The 10,274-nt window shown below is 42.1% G+C and overlaps 1 protein-coding gene across 1 annotated transcript in view; it reads right to left on the bottom strand.

The window, feature by feature from the left end:
- Positions 1–4,418: 4,418 nt before the first annotated feature.
- LOC115312187 (lipase member M-like) overlaps positions 4,419–10,274 on the bottom strand; it is a 128,515-nt gene continuing 122,659 nt past the window's right edge. The window contains exons 5-6 of the mRNA XM_042291590.1: positions 4,591–4,798; positions 4,419–4,498 (exon numbers count right to left, since the gene is read on the bottom strand). Of these exons, the coding sequence (XP_042147524.1) occupies positions 4,419–4,498; positions 4,591–4,798 (288 nt within the window). The remainder of the gene's footprint in view (positions 4,499–4,590; positions 4,799–10,274) is intronic.

The following is a 10,274-nucleotide window of genomic DNA, read 5'->3' as shown; positions in this document are numbered from 1 at the left end:
ACGCTTGAGGAGAACCTTGAAGACGTCGACTTTTCCCTGGAAGGAAGGCTCGGCAATCGTACGACAAACACGAGGCCCTGATCAATTCGTGGGAACTGCACAATAAAGAGATCGGACGCACCTTCGCAAGACAACAGCGACGGGAACGTGCTGAAGAGCTTCTTCAGGCCAGGGTTTAATGACCAAACAAAAATGCCGCAGGCATTGTGAACGTTCTCCGACTCAGCGGCCGCGCCGATCCTGACGCCCCCGAAGCTAATAACTTGCCAATTCTGATGCGCCGTGCCAAAGAGAACATCTTTGGAGGCCTTCTGTAATGTCCACTTCCAACCCTTCAATTGTTTTGTGACGGAGGCGACCAACGTTGAAAGAGCCATACAGCTCAGACTGCGGTAACGATGACGCATGCGGAATGCGTAGGTCTCCAGATTAGCCGATCTGGAAGAACGTTCTCGGGGCAATATTTGAATGTAACCCGACCGGTATATTATGTTTGGTGGGTGACATAAACATTAATGCTATAAATTCATTGCGACATGACGTGCGCGATTATTTACACCTTTGAAAAACTCATGGAATCAAGAGCGTTTTACGTCCCCCCCTTCCTTGTGAGCAATTTTTAAGTGACAAATTCGTATCTTCTTCTATGGACCACATTAATGTTCGTTGTTTTGTCAGCACAATGAAAAGGGCCGTGATATTTGAAAAAATGGACGGACCATTATTTCAAAGCTTGCCAACTCACAAGTTGCACTAGGAGGGAGGATTCCAGCGCTCCAAAAATAAAATAGCTATCGCTGATCAAGTGCAGTTTGATAAAAATAGTTACCGACTACAACACAAATGGTCTTCCAACTTCGTTGAAAGTACCAAGGCTGTACAATGGAGTAGCATAACTATTGTTTCAACTTTTGTCTGTTTCCCAAAAGAGAGATTTCATTAGAAGGCTTAAGGTCATCCCGAATTGATTACACCCGAAATTTGCGTTGCTTCAGAGTATAACGATTTTATCTGGAGACGCTGCAAGCGTTCGCAAGGAAATGTAATTCTAAAGAGCGAGTTCAAAATTGCGAGGAACAAGGCGTACGCATTGCTTCGTTCGTTCGAAACATTTTTTTTTGTAAAAATGTATGTGTTGTAAATAATACTCTATTATATTCTATACTATTAAGACTCGGTTCTTTCGACGCTATGAACTGGCGGTGACAAGGGCGAGAAAACTTTAGACGACATTTTCACATGAAAACAAAACCACTGCTGTCACTTTGGACCGCCAACAGGAGGAGTTAGCACTGCTCGCCGAAACTCCTCCTATTTCATAATGCATTTTGAAAATCTCTGAGTTTTCCTCACTCGCGCTTGTCACGTGCCGCTAATCATATTAATTTTGTTGAGCCCTTACCAAGCTCATTCGGAGACGAATTTGTCGACTCAAAATGACTCGGTAACCATTTATTATTTCAGTCTGAAAATAATTGTGCGCGCATACGCAATGGCTTCGGCGAATCAATCCTGTACTAACCATTGGCGTCAAAACGTCACACTAAAACCTTCCATTTAAACCTCCTACCTATATCCGATCTTGCTCGGGGCGTAAAAAAGTTCCTTGGCAGGAAAGGCTCACCTGAAGTCCCAGAATTGTCTGTCATCTCGAGCGAGGTTTATGTTACTTGCGTATATATTGCCCCGAGTATTTCCCAGCCACACGTCATATCCAGCGTCTGCGAGGAGGAATCCTAAAAATATATATTAGGCGTGATGTACGCATCCGTATTTTCATTTACTTTTTACACGCAGGTAATGCGACATCAAACAAAAATAGTTTCAACCGCTTTATTTAGAGTAGCATCAAAACAACAATATTAGTTTTTGAATATAAATTTATAGGCGAGTAAATCTACCACATTCTTTCTTATTAAAAAAAGAAAAACTCTAATAATATTAACTGTACAAATTATTACAGGTTTTTGGATGAAAAGAATAGATTGCTTTTCCAAGGTGCGATGGAACATACGGTTCAAAGTGACTGAACTTCAAGCTCACTTCGCGCATTCAAAATAGCGGTATTGTTCAAAAATTAGCTGAAGCAGCACTTTTTTAATTCGTTTCGTCGGGCAGCAATAAAGTTGGCAGGAGAACCTGCTTGACCGACTAGATATATCTAGAAAATTTAAAGGTGCGTGCGGCATGGATGTCACATGTTTCATTTTAAACCTTCAATCACTTTCGAGATGGTTGTCTAGTCTCTTATATATATTCAAACACCCTGATGTTTGTAACTAGGATTAGGTTCCACATATTTTAGCGTTACAGAAGCCTAATAATTTATTAACTAAAGAAAATCAAAATAACTTGGTTATTTTGCGTCGTGTGAATCTTGCGTTTGTTGTTGTATTTCCTTTTACAAGAGCTGTAGCAGGATAAAAATATCGCAGATGCAGCATGCTATTTTATACATTACTATAAAAATATGAGTTGTATTATATATTTTATATACGAGTTAATATTAAAGATATGTTCATGACTGGAATACCCTGTTTTTCGACGGAGTAGTTCATTTTTACATTTTTTTATGTTATAAGTATAGGCTCTTTCTTAAAAAATAGAAATCATTAAAAATGCAATGCTCCGGTTCAATCTAAGTCGGTCTGGCGCCAGCGCCGCAATCCGTTGGAGTATATCAAGCAACACTACAACTGGATCGTCATTGCGCTAATCGTCATGCGCCATTTTGTTTTGCACATTTACGCACAAACGTTTCTCTGTTAAAAAAAAAAAAATCTTAGGAACTTAAACAATTGGAAAGAATAAACACAAATTCGGGACGAAAACAGACGCATACAACTCTTTCAACTCTCAACGACATTTATTTCGTTTCCGTTCAAACCACGGCCATCGAGCAGGTTCAGGGGAGGGAGCAGAGAAGGAAAAAGGGGGGGGGGGCTGAAAAAAGAGGAGGGGAGGAGGGGGAAAAACGGGTTATTCGCGGCCTTTCCTCAAGGCCTCTGGTCCCTTCCACCGAGTTCGGGATGGAGGAAATTCATCTCCCTGTCGGAAAGGGCCAGAGAAGCCTAAGCAACGTTAGTGACCGAGCTCTTAATGGCGTACGATTCGGCGACTTCCCTGCCGAATCTCTGCCGGTGTCCTCCCAATACGCGCGTGCCTTCGTATCTGGGCGAACAACCGTCGCACGTCATACGGTGTACGACTATTGGATGCATGGAGTCGTCGGGGGGTTCGCTCACCTGCACTGGCATTCCTTCCTGCACCTCCTTCCTGCACTGCCTTCCTGCCTTCCTGCAGGTGGTTTATACCATCCCTTTTTCGTGGGAGGGGGGAGGATATAGGGCAGACCGGCAGGTGCCTAAATGACCACCTGAGGGAATACTCGCGGGAGGTGTGTCCCCTCAGTGTTCCGCGGGAGGTGAGTGCTTTATTATGGCACACTGTACAGGTACAATGAGCCATGTGGTCTCGCGCAGGTGACTGCATATCGGTAATGGACTCATTATGTTGAAGCTAGACGCACTGTGTTATAACGCACTTAAGCATAACGTAAAAAATATATTGCTACGCGAATAATAGTTTACGATTCATTCTTTAACATCTACGTCGAGGTAAACTTTTCTGTTATTTTTATATTTCGATTTTGTCAAACAGTTTCGCCTCTACACTCCAACGCTGCCCCATAAAAAAAAAAAGAGATGGTCTTGCTGGCTTTTGAAGAATACTAATATTCGGAATGCGTGCAGAAACGGTCTTGAGGCTCAGACGCTTCAAGCCAAAATTTTCAACGCTTTCCAAAAGAGAGAGAGAAAAAAAAACGACATCTCGAAACAACAATGTTACTTTATAATTTTTATGTTTTATATAAGTTATGAATGAATAAGCCTTGATTTCAAAACTTCTCTTTTTTTTTTTAGGAATGCGTGCCAAAATACATACCAGAAAGTGTAAAACTTCGTGCAATCTATTTTCGTTTCGCCGATAGTAAAATGATTCTGAGGAACAAACCAGGTTTAAGGCTACACCAAACTTGTAACCTTTGTAACTTATGCTTCATGACTCAATATATAAAGAAAGAACCTAATACTTTCGATGCTTGCGTTGGCTCAGATGACCCGTGCAAGTTTAAGGCGTAGCGTGGGAACGCACCATGCCACTGCCATGGCTTCTAAACAATGCGGATCATTGGAGCACCGAAAGTTCCCCATTTTCTTTCATATACAGAATACCTTTTCTCTTTCGTCAAAACTCATGCTTCAGCTTGTTTTTAGAATGAATCAGCGATTCTATATTTTGGCCAGATTTTAATTTTATTCAAACACACACCCTACGTGTATATTGTACTTTATCTTTCTTCATTGGAAGGCATCGTTTCAACATAAAATAATACGGCTTGCTCCTTTTTAAGAAAGTTAATAAACTTGCTGACTGATATTGGAACTTGAATGGATACAAATGTCTTGTAACGAGCATTGGAGACACAAAGTTTTATCTAGAGAACAATGTGTACTCATGAGAAAAATTCCGAACTGAATGTAAATATAAGGAGCAATCGTCACCATTCATATAGCCTCAAGTACTTACCCATGCTCTGGTCAGGAAAATTAAAAACGAAATCCGATGATGCACCGAGCATGCCATGTTGCAGCAATATGGTCGTCTTGTTGGTCAAAAGTGGGTCCGGATTTTCGTTCTTGCCTCTTGGAATACGTTGAATGCCAATCACGTAACCGTCACTGGTGATAGCCTCGTATTCTTCGACCGGGTAGCCTTTGGTGGCGATCAGCTCCGACTGGAAACGAATTTTACATTGACTTAAATTTGTGTTGGTGAAGGAATGGGAACACGGAAAGTACAAACCAATATGCCCCTTCATGGCAAATGCCACCAGGCGGTGTTCCAGCCTCTGACGTCCCAGAAAACTTCCGGTTCATAATAAGTATGAACAAAGGCCACCCTAACACTGCTGTTTGAAATGTCTTATAACTGTTTAACTTACAATTCTCCAGTTGAACGCAAAAAAAAAAAAACCGAAGAAGCGCGAGATATTTTAAAACTCATCGAATATTCTTGTAAACCCACTTGCCCTATCCAAGACGTTAAATCGACCAGCCGGGGGCCTTCGTTGAATCTCCAACTTTGATGTACGCGTAGAATTTATGCTTTCTAGCACTGGTTACATAAGCAAGCTCGACAGGCTTGCGAAGACGGAGCAACAGGAAGTCGCTTGGAACGCAGTAGGCAGTTCATATTTGTAAATAGCAAAAGGGTATATAGGTCAGGTAACAATAATCGCCTAGTAACGTGTTGTTTATTATTTGTTTGCAGGGATGGGCAGTATTTCAAATACAAGTATTTTAAATACGTATTTCAAATACTTTGTGTATTTTGCATTTGTATTTAATTACAAATAGGGTAAAGTATTTGACTTGTGCATTTAAATACTAAAACGTGGGTATTTCAAATACAATTGTAATTAAATACAATTTTGTGGGCGAAAATACATCCCTCAAACTTATTGTCTCTGTCCAGAGCAGGAAGAAAACTACGTTCTGCACCGAATGCAGTGTCTGTCAATCAAGCACAAGCGTTTAGTGACTTTGTGATTACGGCGCTAGTCCACGGCGAGAATAGTGACGAAATCGAAGTTCACAGGCAGACGGGCTAAATAAGTGCCTGTGACAACTTGTCATACTTTCCAGCCTAATTTCCATCCAGATTTTTGCCTGGAACATTCTAAATGCGCGGGTCGTCCAAATTTTCGTAACTGGTGCGGGTTGCAACAATAAAAAATTCTCTAGCTAGTGCTGCGCGTCTTGGTCGTATCGGTTCTTTGTTGGTCTATACCAAAACGTAATCGACAAAACAAGCTGCTTGAAGCTCTGTACTTTTTTCACCTAGAGACGCTTTGCAGCAGCTGTGCATGGGCGCCGCCTTAACTGACCATCAGTTTTTGTTCCCCCTTATTACGTTTTCTTCACTTCATTATTACCATAGCAGGCCAGGTTATCGACATCTTAGATTTTATTGTGTCTTGCTCCCCAGCATTGGCCTTTGTGGAGGCTCGTCCACACCAATTTTAGTGGCTTGGTATCTCGGTAAAACAAGAGAAGGTCAGCAATGGCGGCTGTATTCTGGCGCCTGTGTAAAGCGTCAATTACGTCCAAGCTGATTAAATTTTTTTTGTGACTATATTTCTATTACGTTACTAGAGCCTCGCACACTAAATCCCGAGTGTGCGATGCAAAATTAAATTGAGATACCCAGAAACCCGTTGCAGGTGGCCTGAAGTCGCTGACGCAAATTTTGAGGAATGTATTTGGAAAAGTATTTGGAGGAGACCAAATACATTTGGTTGTATTTGTATCTTGTACCTAAATGCTTTTTGGAAATGTAATTAGATTTGTAATTAAATGCAATTTTGACAAAGTATTTTGTATTTGTATTTCGATACATATTTGCATGTATTTTGCCCTTCCCTGTTTGTTTGTACCCCCATTTTTTATATTCTATACTTTGGCAATAAACGACTAACTGAGGCAATGCACCTTATAAACTATCTGAGCCTCCACGTGTACACTTTTTATGAAAACAAGTTTAATATCCAAAGGTTAAAGGATTTTACGAGCGGTTTTTCTTTTTTTCGTCGTGTGAATCGACAACAGCTGGCAGGATACAGCTCAGCGCGAGTTCAGCTTGAACCACCATTGCGACCTGTTTCAACTGTGATAGCAGGACGCGGGAAATATTACGGTTTTAATCGACGAAGGATTTTTTTGTTAATTTTAAGGGGACTGAAAGTACGCCGTTGTTTATTATGAGAAGTGAAGGTGAATAAAGGTTAATATATCAAGTAATTTTCCTTTCATCGTGACTTCACAGTTCACAGTTCTATATGACTGTATATTATTTATAACCTGGCTTCATTGGCACAGTCATTACAGTATTATGCAAGAAAAAATGCATCTGGCAAAGTTTCAGACTAATATATAGAAGTCGCTGAGATAAATACTTTTTTTGTGAAGCTGATGTCCGATAAACGAATGCTTAGGACTTTGACACAGAAACATATTAACGCAAGATTTTTGATAATTTCAGTCATTTTAATAGACTACTTCCATAAAGTCTTGCATGCAACACGGCGCGCGTTGCACTCTGGGAACTAGTTGGCCAGGGAGGAGGGTGGCATGGTTTCGGTTTCGATCGCCACGTCGACAAGAGATTGTTTTCTGGTCCCGAAAGCGTCATTTGTGGTCTCTAAACTAACCTAAATGGCCAGACCTCGAAGTTTTAGCACAAGCCCGAGACGTATAGCTTGTCTTAACACATGCTTGTTGTATTTTTGTACTTGAGCCTTCCTGTTAGCGTTCCAATCGAGGTATGTGGACGAGCCAGTGCTGGGAGTCTCGACGCTGAAAAGCTGGGGTGCTCGGGGGTCTTGCTTGTGTATGAATCAACAAGCTGTAGCAAACAATCAGTATGCATACATCGAGCTCGCGCCTTTACATTAGTATTGTTGATGAGGAAGTTTGTTTTGCTCGTGTGTTCATAGACGAAATATTACTTTTTGCAATTACTGTTTTTCTTAATGTGCCTGAGTATGGGAGGTAAAACTCGGAGGTGCCATTGAAAAGCTCAATTTTAACACACTTCTTATCTGTTATCTGTACTGACCCGCAGCACTGCACGAAGTGAAGTCCCTACCCGCTTGCATTCCACTAATATTCAACATCGCGTATGCGCGTAAAGTTATCCTGCAATCATATAGGCAAATTCGAGCATACAGACCGTTTTAAGAATGCAAAAGTCGAGCACTTGTGTGATGAATGTCGCACTGTTCGCCGGAAGTGCGTCAGACGGGCATGAACCCCGCTGCGCACCGCACTGGGGTTCATGCCCGTCCGGCGCACGGTGCGACATTCTTCACACAAGTGCTCGAACGAATTCAAAGCGCATTTGACGGTTGCTAATGGCCATAATATTTGTCACGTGTTCGCTTTCTTCCTGCCTGAGTATGCCGAGATAATTTCAGACACACCGTTCCCGGCACAGATCTCGGGCGTCAGTAAAAGCTCATCATGTCGTATTACACCTGAGACTGCGGTGGAAGAAATCGGAAGAACTTTCAGTAGAAGGAACAGACACAGAGAACGTCTCAAACTCAGCTAACTGGTTTATTTCTCAAACAGCCTTTAAGTACCCACGGAACTTTTTCCCAGCCACACTCTACAGATAAACTCCTTTGTTGCAGACATTTCAAACCGGATGGATACAAAACAACCCACACATGAGACAAGGACTTAACAATGTTGTTAAGTCCTTGTTGCTGCCCGCTTCCCCTCGTCCCTCTTTTTTGGCTGTAAGGGAAGAAACGGCAGGTATCGTGTACTGATCGGGGGTGCAGCCAGCGCGTCGCCATAGCAGGCCCGTTGTGCCCATTGTACCCGAGGGCGGTTCCTCATACTCCTAAACGCGATGCCTAATCGACGGGCGGCATCAGTTGACGTGGACTTCTTCATGCCATGCCAAAGGTCCCACGGCGACCTCCGATTCCTAAAATAAAATCAATGGTTCTTCATCATAATGTTTGTGGTGCTTCTCTAAAATATTTTTGACGAGAAACAAATTTCATAGGGTGATGGCGGTTTGAACTCGGAAAAAAGGAGTGAAACTATGAGTCGTTTATTAATTGATGAAAATTAAGATATTTTTATAGAACAGTGGACTATTTTTTCCTAAAAACCACATGGTATTTTGATTGTTGTGTAATAAGGATCATGGATATTCGCTTGAAGCAATTTAAAAAAAAAAGTAATATATGAGAATTTTAGCCTTTTTGATAGTTTGGTTACAAACTATCTCGTTGCTGCAGGTGATTAAAATTCTTATTGGAAACCCTGTGAATATACTGCACAAAAAAAGTTTCGGGCCGTACAATTAAATATCTTGCAGAAAAAAACAACTTAATTTGTGCAAAATTTCGTGCTGCCGTTTAAAGAGCCGTCAATTCTGCCTTGAGGTGGTCGGAAGAAAAATGCGAAACATGGTGACTTTTACAGAAGAGTTTATTGCCTTTTGTTTTTGAAAGTTTAATTGAAATAATTTTGCTCTAATTACAAAAAAAACTTTTTTTTTAAGTCGAGCTTTTACGTTGCAACCTGGTGTCGTTTCTTGTGCCTCTTCTCTGCACAGCACGGCACCGTCGAGCCCGGCGAAGCGTGCGACTATGTAACGGTGGGCCCACGCAGGTAGGGAGCAGGACCTTGAGCTGTCGGGTACATCTCGGTGAAAAGGGGCTGTTTTTCACTCTTGTTGCTTTATGGCTTTTCCCATTTCGACCGTTTTACGCGGCGATGTGCTCCTGTGATCTTCCACTGTCTTGATGTCAGGAGATGCTTAGCGCTGCCGGTTCAGAGCATCCATTAGTAAGCTAGCTGTTTCCTACATACAGAACCCGATCACTCTCTCTTGTTAACGTCAGGACAGATGTAAACAGCAGCACAAAAGACCCGTGAACGGGCAATCTCGAACGACGAGGTGATATGGTGTTGCCGAATGCGCGCCGTTGAAGGCTCACGCGTCGTTTGTGTTCAAATCGGCTTTGAAATGACAAATTCTTGCGTTGCTGAATAGGACGTAAGTCCAGCACGTAGCGTAGATGGTGACGCAGGCTTAAAGTGATGGTAACTTCTTGTCCCTTTGACGGGGACCGCTGAGCTAAATCTTGGAGTGAGTTGAGCTCGTTTTTCTTCAACCATTTCTTTCGGCACCCAAAGTATTGTTATGCCCCCGATGTTATTTTGGCCCAGGTAAACAGCTGCTGGGGGGTCATGATTTGGTTCTCGAAGGGACTTCGAAGATTGGCCCTTGCTGCCAGACGCTTCACTGTACCCCCGACTCCGTCACAAGCACTCTTCCCGTGGGACGTTGCGAAAAAATTCCATTCAGCGGAAATGCCGAAATCATTTTCGTGCTGACAGAGGTTTGCAAAGTTTTTTTTTATTCTTGTACTGAGAGGACACACCATCTGAAAAGTAGTGAATTTTTCTAATGTGCGGAAGGTCTCGCTTCAATATCTTAATTACTTCACTCTGAAATACAGGAACAGCCACCGTGTCGTGTTCTAGGCAGTCAGAAATAAAACTGAATGATTTTATAGAAATTTCTTGGATGGTGGCTTCTTGTTTGCGAAAGTAAATAACAACGGGGTGTACTGATGCCTGAGTATTCACCCAGTGATAAGATTGCGGGGCGTCCTGCACGATTAA

The sequence above is a fragment of the Ixodes scapularis genome, unplaced genomic scaffold (genome assembly GCF_016920785.2).
Source record: "Ixodes scapularis isolate PalLabHiFi unplaced genomic scaffold, ASM1692078v2 PGA_scaffold2__306_contigs__length_199485367, whole genome shotgun sequence".
In the NCBI taxonomy this organism is placed as follows: domain Eukaryota; kingdom Metazoa; phylum Arthropoda; class Arachnida; order Ixodida; family Ixodidae; genus Ixodes; species Ixodes scapularis.
The sequence above is the reverse complement of the archived record's forward strand: the minus strand, read 5'-3'. Positions and strand labels throughout refer to the sequence as shown.